This window comes from Zerene cesonia, chromosome 9 (assembly GCF_012273895.1).
Source record: "Zerene cesonia ecotype Mississippi chromosome 9, Zerene_cesonia_1.1, whole genome shotgun sequence".
Taxonomy (NCBI): Eukaryota; Metazoa; Arthropoda; class Insecta; order Lepidoptera; family Pieridae; genus Zerene; species Zerene cesonia.
In genome coordinates this window covers 5,829,694-5,849,510 of record NC_052110.1, presented here as the reverse complement: position 1 = coordinate 5,849,510, position 19,817 = coordinate 5,829,694, and the positions used below count along the sequence as shown (strand labels likewise).

Below are 19,817 nucleotides of genomic sequence, written 5' to 3'. Positions count from 1 at the left end.
TCGACATTGACAACGTAGGATGTGAATGTCAAATCAATTATAATTAAACTATTTTTATCATCATTCGAGGATGTAATCTATAAATAGATGGAAGGCTATTTATAGATAAGGATAAGACAAACAATACTTGTAACATATTTTATCCATGAGTAAGTTTAATAATGTACAATATGACGATATTCCTGAATTGCAATTATGAAAAGTGCATGGTAATGATTATCAAGGAACTTCGCGTGTATTTCAATTGTATTGTTTTATATTTGACCTTCGATACCTGCGAAAATTTTTGAGTCATTAGTTTACGGTTTCATTTCGTGGCATACCAAAAGTCTTATCTCGGAGAATCATCACGGTTTTATAAAAAGACGTTCAACGCTCACCAACTTACTCAGTTTTACCAACTCCGTAATAACAAAAATCAGCAATGCTAATGAAGTTGACGTAATCTACACCGATTTCAATAAGGCTTTTGACACTGTGAATCATAATCTGTTAATCCGTAAGCTCAGGGACTCTTTTTGCCTTTCTGAACAGGTTTTACTATGGTTGCAGTCTTATTTATACCTCAGACCGCAGATAGTTAAGCTTAGTGGATATGAGTCTAAGGAATATTATCAGTCATCTGGAGCTCCCCAAGACTCCCACTTGAGGCCGTTATTATTTATATTGTTTATAAACGATATTACGGATGTTATATTAGATTCTGAATATGAAGTTTATTCTGATGACCTAAAACTTTTCAAATCTGTAAATCGCTCTGATGACCAAAAGAAACTGCAGGATGATATAAATCGAGTATCACTTTGGTGTAAGACTAATTTAATGCAACTAAATGGAAGTAAATGTAATTTTATAAAACTTTCTAGGAAACACGTTAGATTAAAACTAGTTATGAAATTAATAATGTACTTATCAATGAGTTGAAATGTGTGAAAGATTTGGGGGTCACAGTAGACAGCGAATGTAGATTTGATACGGTAAAGCCCATAATGGTACGTAAAAGTTATAAAATGTTAGGTTTTATTTTTCGTAATACACTGGATTTCAGATCCACTCTGGCTTTGAAAATACTTTTTAATGCTCTCGTAAGTAATCTTGAATATAATTCAGTCGTGTGGTGTCCTTACTATCAAAAATACATTACTCGGATTGAATCAGTACAGAAAAAGTTTGTTCATAGATCAACTTATGTCACCAAAAACAATACAGTTAGAAACTATCATGAACGACTGAGTTTTTTCAAAATGGAATCTTTAGAAACGCGCAGAAATGCCTCACAGCTTCTATGCCTATATAAATTATTGAATAATGAGATAGACTGTCCATCACTGTTGTCACAAATTGGCTTCAATGTGCCTATCTATAACTGTCGGCTTAGTTCTTTTTGCCCAATTTACTTGAAATTTTCAACAAATAAATATGGTTCGAACTCCCCATTATAACTTATGTTAAAATTATATATCAAAATCAAATCAAAAATACTTTATTGTGCACCAAATCATACATAAATAAATTCTATAAATAAACTCTATAGAAGCACAACAGGCGGTCTTATGTCTAAAGTAGCGATCTCTTCCAGACAACCTGGTGGACAAGGAGACGCTATTAATGTTTACTAAAAAAAAAACACAGGGCAAAAGGTGCTAAAAAATAAATGTAATAATATAGTCATATAAATGTATTGAAGAACCATGAAAAAACATAAACATATATTAATATATACATAGTTACACATATACACAAATACATACATAGGTAATAATACATATAAAAATACTACATATATACAATATAAAAATATATATCTACATACACATACATAAAAACAAACAGAAAAATATAAATACGCATACATAAATCACACAGATACAGCTAACACTAAATGTAGGTTCAAGTAAACAGATAAAGAACAAATATATTAAATACCAACTAAGTGGATAGATAAAATTGCTTCAGATTTTTTATATATAATAGAATGTTTACCGTCGATTGTAACACTGACGTTCATTTTTCTAAATTGAGCTTGTTCAAGAAGCAAATTTTGAATGCCTTAAGCTAATTATATTAAATTTCAATATTTGTAGTTGTATATCAAATTTTTATTTTTATTTTAAATGCTGGTAAAGCTGTGCATACCTGTAATTTACGAGTAGATACATAAGTACTAATGTGTTGATGTATATTTTAATGTTTTAATAGTTTTAACAAGAAATTATGTACCTAGTTGGTAAGCCTTTATTCAAATAAACAAATATTTACCTAGCTTTTGCCGGAGGCTTCGTACGCGTAAAATTCTTTATTTGAGCTTAAGACTCCTTCGTATCTTAAAGAAAAGTTTACCATAGTACCATTTGACCGCCTACTTGGTACAGAGGTTAACGCGTGAGAGCAGAACCGATGTGACCTGGGTTCGATTCCTGGTGGGGGATTCACAAAAAAAACCTCTCGGTCCGGCAAGACACAGAAAATATCACCGACTTGTCCATATAAGTAATCGAGCAGTGAGATGGATATATTTCTGCCCCATACCCCACTAAGGGACATGAAAGTTTATTTTCGTTCCTCTTACCTTTAAACTTTAAGTATTCCTTACCGCTAACTTCTTTCACTCCTCCTTCTCTATCATTATCATTCAACTTTTGAATACGAGACCCAAAGAGATCGAGTTTTAGAATAAACAATTGTTTAACATTGTCGCAAGTTAGTTGAATGTAGTTTATTCTATATATTGTATCTATCTATATAGCTATTTATCACTCGTAATAATTATTATGCCACTATGACTCACTAATTTTCTTTGTTATTTGAGTTGCCTTATAGAGATCGGCGTCAGCGATGTGTACGCCTTCTGTGTTTACTTATACTTAGTGAGTTATAAATAGTGTCCAGTATGGTATCAAATAAAGAATGTTCATCCATATATATAAAAGGAAAGAAGTCTTCTTCGGGTTAAGGGCTAAGGTCTGTAATAGCCTTTTATACTCATGACCTTCGATCATAAATAACAATATTATTTATCTAAAATTATGAAGCTGTCGCTGCGAACTTCGCAACGCCATAGAATATTGTTTCGACATATTTTCCTTATCGTTCTCACCTTTTAAACCCTCCCTAGACCTCCACAGGCATATAAATACTAAAATAAGATCAATCCGTTCAGCCGTTTTAGAGTTTTAGCGAGACTAACGAACAGCAATTGATTTTTATATATAAAAAGAATATATTGAAGTATATTTTCACACATTAGTCGTCACCTTTATTGACTGATAAGCTAAACAAAGCATATCCAGAAGATGGCATAAGAGATGATTCACTATTATCAGATTAAACATTTACGATGCGGACAAAGCAAATAAGCGCTTGATAATTTAATTTTTTGCAAGCTCACCCAATATCGCACCCTCACCTGCAATTTAAGGACTTGCTGAGTCATTTAAATATACATAGCTTTACGTTCAAATTGCTTGTATTTCACCTTACGAAACCCATACAAATATTCTCCTTCTATTTCTACCCCTGAGTATATATTTTCACAACAAGAGTCTGTTTCCCTGTAGTTTATATTAATCAAATCCTATTTATAAACATTGTCGTGAAATTTTAACATATCTTTTATAATACACCTAACATTAGCACCCAGATCTTAAAAAACCACTAATAAATAATTTAAATTTACCTTGACCTCTAAAATCTTGTAATTCGTCTGCGTTTATTTATCATCCAACTAGATTAAAGAGAACTTCCATTAACAATGTTCCTAAATTATTGTTCTGACGATGGATTGATATATTCAAGGTGTATACGCTGCTATAGAGGTAAGAGACTGACGTTATTTTAAAATAAATCGTCTGTTTTTAATATTATATAACATACTAAACTAAAATTAACAAGGCTAAAAGCTAATCTTTTTGTTATGTCATTAAATTTTCGTGTTTGACATCCTACGTTTCGTATTTGCTATTTTAAACGTTTTACACGTGATTTCATAGTTGTTCTGCGATAAATATTGTATTTTATTTCATCTTCGATTATTATTTGCCAACCTTGTACGTATATCTGTGTAATGAATGACTAAAACGATATGAGTATAAAAATAAATCTTCGATTAGAGTGACCTATTCGCAGTTGAAATGTTTGCTTTTTAATCAAGGTAATTGTATGGGTATATATAGGTAATGTATACATCATCCATAACTGTTTATAGCTTTGGAATTATGTTTAAATATTTTTAACTTCTTTCATCTTTTGTGTTTTTGTTACTTTTCCGGGAACTTTTAAGTTTTCTATCTGTACGAATTTCCTCCTTTGTGCTTTGATTCCTTTCGGTTCGCGCCACAAACTCGGAACAAATGGGTCATTGCAGCAAATTTAATACGCATTTTCAAGGGATTATATTTCTCACACCTCCTTGTTTAGAGAGATATAAAGTATATTTGTATCCATTTGTGGTACCCGTTCGACGAAACTATGAAATTAAAATCAATTATTAAAAATATCTCATGGAATTAACTATACAGAGAAGATATCTGGACCAATAAGAAATAAATTATTATACATAAGGTGGCCCGTTTCCTTTTCCTCCCCTGTCCTAGTCCATTCCTTCTTTCCAGTCGTTAATCCTTTCCTTTTCCCTTACCCCATAAAAGCGGGCAGCGCACTCGCAGAGGTACTACCTTTGCGAATGTTTATGGGCGGTGGTGATCGCTTACCATCCGGCGAACCACCAGCTCAGTTGCCCGCTATGACATAAAAAAAAATATTGAGAAATTTTTAAAGAACACAAAAACTTTAATCACTAGGCAGGATCGTTTTAATTTTTTTTTTTCTATTCTGTGAATTTTTCACATTTATAAAGCCTTTCAATGCTATAAAACTATAACAATAATAATTGCCTATACAACCTTTGCCCAATGTTATATCAATAATACACATTGTCTTGTTAACAAGACAATTTACTTAACCACCGCGTACAGCCGCAAATTCGAAAATGTTTATGTAACTGAAATGGATTAAATCGTTGTCTCATTATATTACAGCTCTTATAGCTTGTGGAGCAAAGAAAAAGGTTCCACGATAAGCTCTCTCCGGTTCTTGGAAGTTGTTTAGTGTTGTTTAGAAGTGCAGGGAAAATATATCGCTAGCGCGATTCAAAGAAGAGTACGGAATCCGTATATACGTTCTAGGAAAATGTGAACGTGAGAGCTATGATAAAGCTTTGTAAAAGGTAACCATTTTACCACGTGTATGATTTTTTTAAGCTATCCAATGCCTATTAATATCAGACCATATTTTACAAAAACGCAAAACAATGGAGAGATTCTATGCTTTAATTTTCTCGAGACATTGAGGAGGCTTGATAGATGAGGCGGATATAGGTTTTCTATTGCAGTGAAGCATTTCATTTTTCATGAAAATTTCCTTAACTACTCGAACGAAACCGGGCGGAGAGCTTGCTATATTTGTAATGAACTTACTAACTAATTATAGATCTTTAATTTTGCAAATTATTTTCAAGTTCAAAACCCGAAATTTACTCTTTAAGTTAAGTGGTTTTTATACGACAGTTATCTGTGTATATGAAATAGTATAAAAATAGTTTTTAGTTTCATTCTGTACATGTTATCATTTTATCAATCGTCTAAAATTGACATATCACAAGATTCAAATAGGTACCTACTATCGTCACACTTTAGTAAACAATTGCAATGATAAAAATCTATTGACAGTCTGTTGTTACATCGAATCTATCTTTTGAAAAGAGATAAAGTTCTCATTGAAAGTTTAAATGTTCCAATAACATCGTATCAACGCGGCATTAGATGAAGCAACGTCACGATTTCTCTGTATCAATGGAAGATGTGACTATGGTTGTATGTAATGGTTTAAAATAATTAGGGAGTTAGGTTAGCTTGTACTATGAAAATTAGGATATTCTTATATGATATATCTAAAGGCGATTTTCTTTTGTTTTTCATTCTCTCCTGAAATTGTTAAATGACATGTCCAACTCGTAATATCTTTCGATAGCTTGTTATGGAACTAATAAAATAATTATTTATTATTACAAATAATAAAATTAATCAAATAAAGAATATCTAATACACTCACAGGCGTTGTGAATTCGATCTGATACAATGTCAAAAAGATTGAGATATAGGGATCGTCTTGTTTTTATGGTTTGACTGAATAACTGCTTCACGGACTTGCAAAATGCATTCTCCATTACAAAATTAATTCATATCTGAGTAACGTATATATTTTCCAAACAACTTGATGTGCCTACCTAAATTGGAAACTGCCAATAAAAACGAAGCAATTGTATCATATGGCCACGAATATATAAACGATATTCTAAAAGAAAATAGCCCGCGGGCACAGCTACACTACGGCTACCAACAGTTTATTATAACAATAATCAATTGGTTCTAGATTATAGCAGTATAGTGTTATCAATAAAAAAACCTAATGTTTATTAATAAGGTTTTTCTTAATGCTTAAAGATACACGAGCATAATAATTTAAATACTTGAAAATAACAGAAATGTAAAGTTTGCTTTCCTTATTCACAAATTCAAAATCCAAGAGCGTTTGTGAATAAACAAAAAAAAAATTTTAACATACATGGCTTCATCTGTGAATAAATTAATTATGCATAAACCTTCACAAGCAGTAATAGTAAATTCATTTTCAAATGTTCACACCGATGTTAATTGCCGTATACTAGCTATAAAGCGATGCACTCTCGAGGTAAAGGTCCACAAGAACTATAGTAAATTCTAGAACTTCTAAGTTCTGGAGTTGTATGTTTGTTGTTTCTGCTTCGAACGTAAAATTTAATGAGAAATTCCGAAATAAATTGCATACCTATATAATTTGAATGAAATATTGTCACAGTTTCTAGAACATTTTTTGTTTGGCTAAATATTTGTGTATATAAAAATAAATCATCAAATGTGTTGCTAAGCGTAAAACTCGAGAACGGGTCAACCAATTCAGCATTTTTTTTAAGTAAGTGTTTTCTAAGACACAAGGAAGGTTCTTACAGTGAGAAAAAACTTTCAAAAAAAGCCGAGGAGGACCACTTTCAATCAATAATAATTGTCTCGCAAAATAGAGGTATTTTCACTAACCCTATTTGAGAATATTTTAATATTTTATTCTTATACAATTTCAAACTATTATAAAGTATATAGTATATATAGTATAGTATAAAGTATTAATATTAATTTAATGTTTCTTTTTTGTAATTTGATACATGCATGATAAATAGGTTAAACAATATAACACGTTGATTCATAACAAACACCAGTTGTTTATAGAATGTCAATGCTTTTACATTATCGTACTTTCAGATCAAACTCGAATTAAAACAATAAAGCGTTGTCAATTAAACATAATAAAAATAGAATTGCATGTGTCTGTTAATGCTCCTCATTAAAAAAAACATAAGCTGTATTATTTGAAAGAAAGAAAGAAAGAAAATACATTTATTTATACAAGGTTATTATAGAAATATATTTAAATCTGTATTTGGAGTTCTGTCGTCATCAGGTCATTATTTGACGAATAGAATATAATTAATATTGCTATCGCGCAATCGCGTTATTTCCTAATAAACATTCTATTGTTATGTATTCAACCCATAATAACTGAGGACAGAATTGACATTTCCAACTTTAAAATTTCGCGGCAATTTAAATTTTGGAACAGTATTTGAATCGCTTATTAAAACGAGACTATAGGACAGAATACCAATTGCCAATTAGGTTCTGTCTATTTCTAGAAATTAGGTACATATTATTGGGTTATTGTTATTCGGAATTATATTACATAAAATACAATTTAACTGGTGTTGTGAAGAAGATAATTCGTTTGAACGAAATTAGGTCCGAAAATAATTCACAGATTCGGAATGTTATTTGTATCTTGTGATATATAAAATGACTTTGTTTGTTAGTTTTACTACGAGATCAAAGTCGTTGTACTACTGTGTCCTTTTTATACTGCGCTTACGATAAACAATTTGATGAACGTATATTAGTTAGTTAGTTCTCTTACGTATTGATAGATTACCTACCAATTCCTAAATTGGTAGGTAATCTATCAATACGTAAGAGTAGTGCATCCAACTGTAACGAAACCGAAGAGGCTGTTTTAAAACGTATAATAAATTAGTATTTACTTGTATGTTTGTATATTACCGAGGGATAAAAGATTTTGAAGTAATATTAAGAAAAGTGGCAACCCTGGAAGAGAAGCGTCTGCCCTTTTTTTAGGACTGATGTTATATAAGGTGTTTTTTTTTAAGTTTTATTAGCCCGAACGGGCAGTAAATCGTATTACTTACAACAAAAAAATATTAATATGTTTGTTGTTTTTTTGTTTCAGATGTAGTGAAGTGTAGTGTAAGAAGCATGTAGTGAATAATGTGAATTAGTGATGTGATGTCCGTTAATATCGATAAAATGGGATGGCGGGAGGGCCTAGTGTTGTTGCTGATAGCCGGGGCTGCCACCTCGCAAAATTGCAGAGGGGAAGAGCCGAAGCCGAGGTCCTGTGAGAATTTGTGTGATAAAGATGGCAATTGTAAAATAAGAGCGGCCTTACTCTTGCCTAGGAATACTACGTTCTACGCATCATTGCACGTGGTAAGACTTAGATTCGTACAACCGCAAGCACGCTTAGGGGTCATTCATAAATTACGTAACATGTTGAATAGGGGATTAAACATGTTAAATCTAACAATCAAAGCTGGTTTTTCGATCAGATTTTTATGTGTTGCGTTTCTTTAAATGTGACAGTCTGTGACTAGTATGTGGGGAGGGATTAAAATACCCAAAGTTCATATGACGTTATTAATGGATGACCCCTTAGAGCATATATCAAAAATTTTTACGAAACATAGAAATTGAGAAGTTTTTCTCCCACACTAGGATTACCTGTGTCGTTGGAACATGTTTCTTGCGATGATGTGTTTATCAAAAAATGTGATGTAAGCTTAGTAAAAACCTAGCTAATTAGTAAACCTAGTAGAGATTGAAAAGGTAGACTTATATAATATTTTTATTCTACAGTACTACGGTATAGATTTTACAAAAACGATTTTTTCAATTATAACCAATACTTATTACGAAAAGCGTCAATATCCAATAATGTAAATTTACCACGTAGTGGATTCTATTATTATAAAACCTGTGTATTTTCTTACAATACCCTTTCTTTTTTCTTTTTTTGTTAAGTGGAGAAATATCTTATTTAATCTTGCGTAGATACCCAAGGAACCGTGGGTTATGTCGGATTGATACCGACCAAAACCCCACTGTATTTCTGGTTATAATTCCTCCACGACCTTCTTACATTACCCTACAATACTCACAATGAATGATTATATTTTGCTAGCTGTTGCCCTCAGCTTTGCTCGTGTGTCTCGGATTAATATCCTGTGTATTATTTTCTTCCGTATTAAATTTTTTGCCTACATACGTACATATGTACATACGTAAACAGCATTTATATAAAAGATATTTAACGGAAAAACCCTAGAAACAAATAATAATAACTGTAGCAGACATAACGCTCTACTTATCATCATTTAGATTCAGATATTAATCATAAATTTATAACAATATAATTTCTAATTTTTCACAAAGTTCAACGGCTGGTTTTTCTTCTGGAACGAGATTCAAGGAATTCCCTGAGTTTACTTTTTGTGTTGACTTAATATTTAATCCCGTTTAAACCGCAGGGATTTTAGATATTATACTTTTATTTATTCATTTGCTAGCTGTGCCCCGTGGTTTTACCCAGGCAGTACCTGATGTTAGCTTAAAGCTGTCTTCAATAAATGGGCTATCTGAGACTGAAAGAATTTTCAAATCAGACCAGTCGTTTTTGATATTACCGCATTCAAACAAGCAAAAAAACAGTTCAGCATATAATATTAGAATAGATTTAGGTAATAGACAGTAAATTGTACAGACCCATATAATCTAACGGTGTGCCCCGACTTTTCTATGGTACAAAGTGGTGAAATATCTATAATAAAAAATAGAATAATCCATGGGTGCAGTAGCTCTTGAGATTAGCGTGTTCAAACATACAAACTCTTCAGATCTATACAATTATAGTTAAGATATTTTATAGACTAAAATTTTCAATGATTTATATTTTTTGCGATTATCTACATATAAAAATTAGAACCTCTTCAAAAATCATTCTTGAACTGCAGCGCAACATAAAAACATTTATTCACATTTAGATAAGGTTTAATGTTGAAACTCACAAAAAATGTTCATCAATAGTTAAAAATAATCTTACAAGCCAATTACTTATAACTTTCTTGTAGGTAGATAATTTAACTAACCGACATAGAGGCATGCGTTGATTGCGGTCGACCAACAAATTATTTAGATCGAAAATATCCCGAGGGAATCGCGACAAGTTCAAGTAATCTTGCTTTCCGAGGAGTGATGTTTCGTAAGAATTTACATATAAAATACAGAAACGAAAAGTTGTGTTATTTCATATTTTAGGTCGAATCTTTGATTTTCCATGGCTTTGACTGATAACAAAGAAAATTTATGCACGTTTAAGATATATATATCAAATGATATGTATGGATTCAATCATATTTTTAGTATGAACACAACGTGTGAAAGCTATACTACACACTCACACACAATACACACATACATACACACACACACTACTCTTTTGAAATATTTTTTATAAATGCATTTTAAAAACCCAGACTTATAAGTGATAAAGGTTTTCAGTAAAATGTACCGAGTGTTTAAAATGTATAAATTGTGGGGCAGTATAGGGGCCATGATGTGTAGGGTCTATACATTAAAATATTACTTTTAGTATTTTCCAGTGTTTTATTTGACGCGAGTATTATTAATTAAGAAATTAAAGACTTTATGACGGATTTGAATGCAATTTTATAATCGTATTATTTAACCCAACACACACACGAATGTTCGGACATACACACGTTCGTTTCAAATACTTTACAGCGAGCATACTTACGGGAAGACTGACCAGCCTTTGATATCTTATAAGTTTTTAATGCCTAAATATTCCTTGCAGTAAAAATGTGTTGTATAATAATTATCTACTAGCACATTTTTATATGTTTCAAAATCAACCGAACGAATAAATGAAAGAATGAAATAGGTTTAATGATTCCTGACTTTTATTCTGCATACAAACGAACAATGTTTGCTGGTAACTTCAGCTGGCGTCGTCGCTCGAATGGTCCCAAGTAAACTACGTTATAAGCATGTACCCAATAGTATAAACTATCGCATAGATATATACCTAAAACAAAAGTGCAGATTAAAAAATATCGCACGTAACTATATAAATGATAGTGGATATTGGCCACTCTCCCACGATTCATATATTTATGGGCGTCCCAAAATGTCCTATGTAAATATTTATTCGGGTAACTCAAGTTGTGAAACAAGATTATCTTGAACTATTATTCCTAGGGGGCCGTTTCGTCAAAATAATTTCCCTTGTATACGAGGAAAAGGGGATCAAAACAAAAGTTTTATTAATCCTACTAATATTATAAATGCGAAAGTTTGTAAGGATGTGTGTGTGTTTGTTGCCCTTTCACGCAAAAACTACTGAACCGGTTGCAATGAAATATTTGGTACGTAGACAGCTGGATAACTGGAATAACATACAGGCAACTTTTTATCCCGATATTTCTACGGGATACGGACTTACGCGGGTAAACCGCGGGGTGCAGCTTATTTTTAATAAATGTATCAAATAAAAAAATACCAGCGGCTAATTATTTTAGTGTATTAAATATTTAACGCGTTTTAATATATATATATATATATATATATATATATATATATATGTAATATAATAATAATGTCGCTGGTGGGTCGCCTGATGGTAAGCGCTACCACCGCCCATGAACATTCGGAGAGGCGTAAGGTCTGCAATGGACCTTACCCTCTACAAATGGATTGCCGACTTTTTGGGAAGGGATTAAGAAAGGATTGGCGATAGGAATAAAGGAAAGGACTAAATGAATAAATAAAAGAAGAATAAATAAATATTTTGCAACGAATAATAAAATATTATTCATGACATGTAACATGATATCTAAGAAAATATATAAACAAACTGTTGCAAGAAATTCACTGATACATCATTACCACTAAGTCCAATTTGCACGAGAGAAAAAGTTTTATTGGATGATCGAGAAACTTAATTAAAAGTGTCAAACATCATCTTCTTATCCTATTCTTCTATCTAGTTTAATAATCTCTAATCTCTAATCTATATATATAAAAGAAGGTGGTGTTAGTTACACTATTTATAACTGAAGAACGGATTAACCAATTTGGCTGAAAATTTGTGCAGAGGTAGCTTGGACCCAGGAGACGGACATAGGGTAGTTTTTATCCCGGAAATCCCACGGGAACGGGAACATAGCCGACAACGACTACGCGGGCATAGCCGCGGGCGGATAGCTAGTTGGAAATAAATGAAGTATTTTATTCAATTTAATTAGCACATCAACAGCGAATCATAACAAGAATCAAATAAGGACATAGTGTAACATTATATACATACACACAACGAAACAACACACACACACACACAATACAACAAAATAATAATAAAGCCTAAATTCTTTAATAAGTGTTCAGTTATCGTAAAGTTAACTATATTTTAAATATGAGCGATTAAATGTATACAAAACTAATTGTCTATAGACTAATAGCTTTTTTACATTATTTATTACAGTATTCTCTATTTTAGTCTATCAATTGCGTTTAGAATCCCATTTTTTCCTGTTGATTTTAAAATTTCATCAAGTCAATCACACAACATAATTTTGTATATATATGAGTTAATATTAGGATTTCAGAATCAACTATGGACTAGAATTGAAAAAATTGTTTTACCAATGCGTAATAAATAGGCTTAATGAGAAAAACACATTATTATTTATTGTCCTGATGAAATATAACAAATTAATGGATATTCCAAAATATGTTGCTAGATTCGATTAAAATCATTTATTTTTAGGTGGAGCCAGTTCTGCATCTAGCAGTCCAGTCAGACACCGTGAAGGAAATGCTGCCGCCGTGGCTGAGTTTCGAATGGATGACGTATGACGTCACAGATTGTGACGCAGCATACGCTGTCATATCGGCCATTGATGCGTACAATGACTGCGCTACAGTGTTCTTTGGGCCAGCTTGCGATTTTGCATTGGGTAACACTTGAATCTATCTTCATGTTCATCGAAATCCTCAACATCATCATCATCACCTTTTTAAACCAAGCCATCGTCATCATCATCATCACCTCTATAAACTAAGCCATTGATGTCGTCATCATTATCATCACCATCGCCATTACCAACCACCATCATAATTATATTACGAACATCATCTAAATCATCATAAACATCATCATTATCAACATCACCGTCATCATCATATGTTTTTCTACAAAGAACTACCTTTTTCCTTTAGAGGTTAACTACATTGGCTAACAGTTCTATGGTTCAATGGCTTTGAAGTTTTATTGAATCATTCGTAATTAGTTCTCAATAATAGAGTCTTATATGTGTTAAGTAAAAATTATGATTTAATTTTTAGTTTTATAGCATTGAAATGCTTTATAAATGAGAAATTTTGAAAGAATAGAAAAAATCAAAATTTCTCATTTAAAAATTATGACTTAACGATTGTGATATCAGAAGCAATAACTTTATCTCTTCCGTTCGTTAAGAAATATTTCTTTGAGTAGCGCTGAATGGTACAATTCAAAAATATGTTTTTATTTACACTAGTTTTAGCCTGTATTTTAACGATTACAATTACTATATATGCTAATCCATACTATTATAATTACATATTCGTGTCAAATTCCACAGATCCATTTTTGCATGAAACACAAAACACACATCAAATAATTTATGCATCTATCCCGACTATTAAAATTTCGCGATTCCAAGGGCATAGGGTTTTTAAACCATGATTAAAATTGGTTGGCTGTGTGTAAGGCACTAAATCACTCTGTATCGAATCTGATTAAATAATTAATTAAAACGTGTAGAAGTAATTCAGCTTTAGGCCTATCAATAAGGAGATCAAGCGGCGGTGTACCCTCAAATACCCTTTAAGTCTTTTGCTAATAATCCTTGGTATAACTCTGACATGGAAATGCTATTAAAAGATAAGTTAAATGGGTGCTCCATTTAGTTTCGGCACAAAATTTAGAGATGTACTATTTAGAGCAATCAATATATATGTATGTCTGTGTCAAAATCAATGTTTTCCTTTCTTTCTTTCAAAAAATATGTCCTTGTTGCGCGTGAAGATAACGAGTGAGATTTTCTTTTATTATGAATTTCAATGCTGTGAAACTAATAAGTAAATAAATAAGCGTGTATTTAAAATATAACATAGTCAAATATATATGCCCTATTGCTAGTATTGGTATAAAAAAAAATTGTTGTTAAAACATTAAACACGCTCTTATGATAGAATATACTAAATTGTCTCACTTGCTTTTATACAGAGTATACGAAAGGAAAGGAAAGTGGTTATTTAATCCTAATTAGGATACTAAGAAAACTCATGATATCTTTGTATAATCGCAGATCCTTATAAGCGTACAAAGTTTGAATTGAATCCGTAAACCGGCCACCGGGACAGGATCTAACCAATATTAAATTAGTAAGTCGAAAAAGACCAAGAAGTTAAAGGAAGTTATATAAAAACATTATAAGACTCTCATAACTTTGAATGTTATACAATTACAATGGCGAGAAAAACGTGATAACCTCAGATGACTAGACAAAATATCATATTACATTCAAAGTACCGAAAGAAACGTTTTTATAACTAGGTCAAAGGAATTTAAGAAGTGAATCAGTTGTCAATTAGCTCTGTACGATCCGGTGTCCTAACGTGTGTGTGCAAAGAGAGGAGAGTAGGAGAGTCGCCATTTTTAATCGCTTTCTTTATTTTTTTTATGTCACAGTCGGTAATGGAGCTGATGGGACGCCTAATGGTAAGCGCTACCACCGCCCATGAACATTTGGAGAGGCATAAGGTCCATTGCAGACCTTACGACTCTACAAATGGATTGCCGACTTTTTGGGAAGGGATTAAGAAAGGATTGGTAAGAGGAATAAAATAAAGGACTGGGAAGGGTAAGGAAAAGGATGTGGGCCTCCGGCTCCCCCACTCATCGAACGAAACACAGCAGAATGCTATTTCACGCCGGTCTTCTGTGAGGGTGTGGTACTTCCCCGGTGCGAGCTGGCCCAATTCATTCCGAAACGTGCTCGACTACCACATATAAAACTACACCACCACCGCCCATCAACATTCGCAGAGGCACTACCTCTGCGAATGTGCGGTGGTGATCGCGCTGCCCGCTTTTAAATGGAACGGGGTAAGTAAAAGATTGACGACTAGGAAGGGTGAGGAAAAGGAAACGGGAGTCCGAAACGTGGTGGATTAAGGCCTGAATCCACACAGAAGGCCTATGTCCCTGCAATTTGAATATATGCATAAAAATCGATTTTATGATAGAAATAAAACAAAATAATAACTTATTTACCTACTTACTTAAAAGTGAAGTCCCGTGTCCCCTAGTGGGGTATGGGGCAGATGATGTACATCTGTTTCACTGATCGATTTTCTTTACGGACAAGTAGGTGATCAACCTTCTGTGTCCTACCAGACCAAGACGTTTTTTTTATTTTGTGCGTCCCCACCGGGAATTGAACCCAGGACCTCTCGGTTCTACGCTCACGCGTTAACCACTGTACCAAGGAGGCGGTCACCTACTTACTTACCTACTTTAAATAGTAGTCAAATTGTATACGAAGTGTCTTTTGATCAAATAAAAACGGATAAGAGGCATACTTCATAATACGTAAAGTTACATGCAATGATAAAAATACACTTTAATGTCGAATAAACCGCCCATAAACTTTTTTATGTTCTTTTATGACGGCCGAAGTTATCTCTTACTTTTACCGTAACAATTTTGGAATTAACTACTATGATAGATATCACTATAACAGTAATATTTATACTGTGACTATTTTAACTACTTACTTAGTGAAGGTTAGGTTTTTGCAGATTAGATAAATCCCTACTAATATTATAAATGCGAAAGTAACTCTACTACGTCCGTCTATCTCTTCTTCACGCGTAAATCTCTGCAATAAATTTCTCAGTATAATAGTAACCTAGTAGTAAGATTCAACAGGATGAAATTTAGTACTAAGATAGTTTGAGACTCGTGAAAAGGCATAGGCAAGTTATTATCCCGGTTATCCCTCGGGAACGGGATATAAACGAGTAAGACCCCGGGACTACCTATCTTTTGTTTTGACTACGTGAGCTTAAAGCTGCGAGCGGTAACCTAGTACATAGATAAATTGAAGCAAAGACAAATATATGTCTAAATAGTTTTTTTTTAGCTTTCAGTTTTTGATAACGTATTTCTTTTTAATTATTTTTGTATCAGCATCAATAAAAATTCACAATAATTTTGATAGAAAATTAAATTTTTTCACCAAAAAAATTTAAACAGGTTTACTTTACTGCTTTATTTGTGTAATCAAAAAACAAATGAAACATAGCCGCGATAATCATTAAAAATAAAATTTTATCTCAACTGTTGAATTCCATATAAACCGTTTAATATAAAATGAACACGAAGCTCTTAGGAACACTTCTGTATCTTTCCGGCCGTGTCGTGATTTCGTCTCACTGGAGTGTTTCAGAAATACACACATATGTTTAACAACAATTGTACATAAAATCTTCTACACTTGAGATTTAATTCGGCTATTGTCCGTTGAGTTTTGGGTAAAAAGATTAGTAACAGTAGAGTGTAGTCACTATATAACTATCTGTGGTGGAAGTTAGTTTGTAAGAAGGCATATGGTTGTCACGAAACTTTATTATTCAGTAATTGCGAATTGTACAACCTTGTATTGTCTGACAACAAATAGAAATTTCCCTCAATACTGAAATAAACTTCTAATAGTAGAATTAAATCAAAAATAAAAATTACTGCATTTTCGATAAAATAAAAATCCTGTCTGTATACCAAATTTCATCATAATCCGTTTCATCATAATCAGTAGCTTCGGCGTGACTGACGGACAAACATCCAAACAAACAGACTTTCACTTTTATAATAGCATTGTGATTACATCATTCTAACACGAGATCAAATAAAGAGATACTCCCTCACTATCCTTGACCTATTTCTGTGTTTACACAAATTCTTATGTCTCTTCATTGGGCACTTAACTGCCGTTAACGTAGACAACACCGAGGTTATGTTACCTTGAATGTGAAAGTAATATAATAACAATTTATTTTGATTGCAATTGAACTGATAACTCGATTGCTATGTTTGAAGTGTTGTTCTGTACTGGTAATGCATTAGGATATTAATAAAATTACAAATTATACGAAAGTCGCAACGATAGGTTGATCTAGTGATCCATTTTCTGAGAAAAGATTATCAATAACCATTTGGATACGGTATCAGTATAAGATTTTAATCCAAAATCTACAGATAAGGATTGACAGTTGTACATCGCTTCATTATTGAAATGGATAAGAATAAAAAAGCGATCAAAAGTTGCTGTGGATTTGAAAATATCTTTATTCACAGATTGCGGATCAGAGATATTGGAACACTGTTAGAGATCGATCTAAAAAAACAAGAATATAAGATTGATGCTTATCCTTTAAATGGGATACATTGTTAATAGGCATTGAAGGTTATCCACGAATCCTACTAATATTATAAATGCGAAAGTTTGTAAGGATGTGTGTATGTTTGTTACTCTTTCACGCAAAAACTACTGAACCGATTGCAATGAAATTTTACGTAGATAGCTGGAGAACTGGAATAACACATAGGCAACTTTACGACTTACGGATTAAAATCCATCTACCTTCATAAACTTTCAAAACAATCATCACAACAGTTGGATATTAGTAAGAACGATGACGTATCTTGGAGAGACTTTAAATAGCATCAGATTAGAATGTATAGATTTCCAGTTGTTGAACCAATCTCAGCGTTATGCATAAGTGGAGTTATAACTCCATATACGAGACATACCGTGTATCGAAATACATAAATCTTCATAGCATTACGTTATCGCCGTCAAAGCAATTCCGAGCTGAGTCGACCGGCAAATAGCAATGTTCTACCCTTTCAGTCAGTTTTGTATAAAGTGAAAGTTTATTTCACTACCACAGCTATGCTTCTTTTTTATCGATGAAAATGACACGTTGTCTAACAATTATGTTTTTTTTTATTTAATGTTTCCCGCCTGCAGCTTCCCTCGCGTGGGAACAGAATTTTGTACTTAGTGGTTATTCGAAGAAGAGGCCTATGACATTTTTTCCATCATAGATCTCGGCAACTATATATTTTAGCAAAAATATTATTTGCAACTTGAAACAGCCGGAACAAAAAGCAAATTTTTTATTTATATCAGAAATACTGATCCTAGCAATTAAATAATTCGTTGGCTTTACATTTTTTCGTGAGGGTGGAACGTCCACCTTTATTGGATTCTATTTAAAGTTTCTCCGTGACCACGCTCGCTGTAAAGTGTTCGAAACGGGTTAATAATATAATGAATAAATCGTGTTTAAAATATGTTAAAATTTTTTATTTTCTATTTGAAGGTTGTGTGATCACTTACCGTCATATATTGCCACCATTTTGTACAAAATTTCGTGAAATTGGTACCTACATAATATAATTACCGTCACAGCGGTAAATTTAGACACATCATAGAGAAGCATACAGTAATACAACGTCTTTGCCCTCGTAGTGAAAGCCGAAAACGTCAATGTCGCAGTTGTCATTACTCAATCTTAGTCTTAGTAAGTATTATGAAAACGACATAAAATAAATGCGCGCGGCAGCCCCTTCATATTGTCCCGAGCTGCTCATAGCGTGGTATATACAGCTCGGGCTCGTTCTTCGCGCTTCTCTTGTCTTCACACGAATGACTTGTCTAAATGCTTTTTAAATGAGCTAGCCACTTACAGTGGAGATATGTAAGGAAGAGCACAAATAATTTAATTGTACTCCATACTCCATCACTGTCATAGTTGGTGATGATCCGATACGACCGGAGAGCGACCAGGTGTAGTAAGGAAGGTCCTCCGAGAAACCTGACAAAGGGTAGAACTAAAATTTATGAAACATATAGTTTATTTTCGATTTAAAATACCTTTATTGCGACATGTAATGAAAAATAATTTAAAACCAGTTGCACCAACGAATCGTGATTCTTATAGCCTACCGTTAAAACCTATTTTTTGTATGAGTTTTGCTCAATTTAATCTAGATTTAGCAAACTGCCCTACACAAAACTAGAATTAACGATTGCTAAAAATGGAATATACTTTAAAATTATATGGGTACGCCTATAATTCATAAAAAATAGACTGAACTACACGCAAGTAATATTCATAGACAGCTGTAAACCGAAAGCAATAAAAGCCACGGGATGTGACGGATATAAAAACGCTATAAAAATACGTACTCCATTAAGTTGTTAATTCAAAAAAGGCAGCAGCAGGGTTATTTATGATGTGAAGCAAATATTTAAAACTGGATATTCCGATAGAAATTTGCTTGTGTCTTCAATTTCATGCAATACCGTAGGCTTCACCCGCAACTGCTTCCCGCGTACGGTGAAGCTTTGAAACGATTTACCAGCTACGGTGTTCCCGAACAATTACGACATTGGGGCCTTCAAGAAA

The 19,817-nt window shown here is 32.8% G+C and overlaps 1 protein-coding gene across 1 annotated transcript in view; it reads left to right on the top strand.

Moving 5' to 3' along the window:
- The first annotated feature begins 8,465 nt into the window (after nt 1–8,465).
- The window catches only part of LOC119829181, a 26,917-nt gene continuing 15,565 nt past the window's right edge, over nt 8,466–19,817 (top strand). Inside the window, exons 1-2 of the mRNA XM_038351583.1 lie at nt 8,466–8,648; nt 13,063–13,252. Of these exons, the coding sequence (XP_038207511.1) occupies nt 8,466–8,648; nt 13,063–13,252 (373 nt within the window). The remainder of the gene's footprint in view (nt 8,649–13,062; nt 13,253–19,817) is intronic.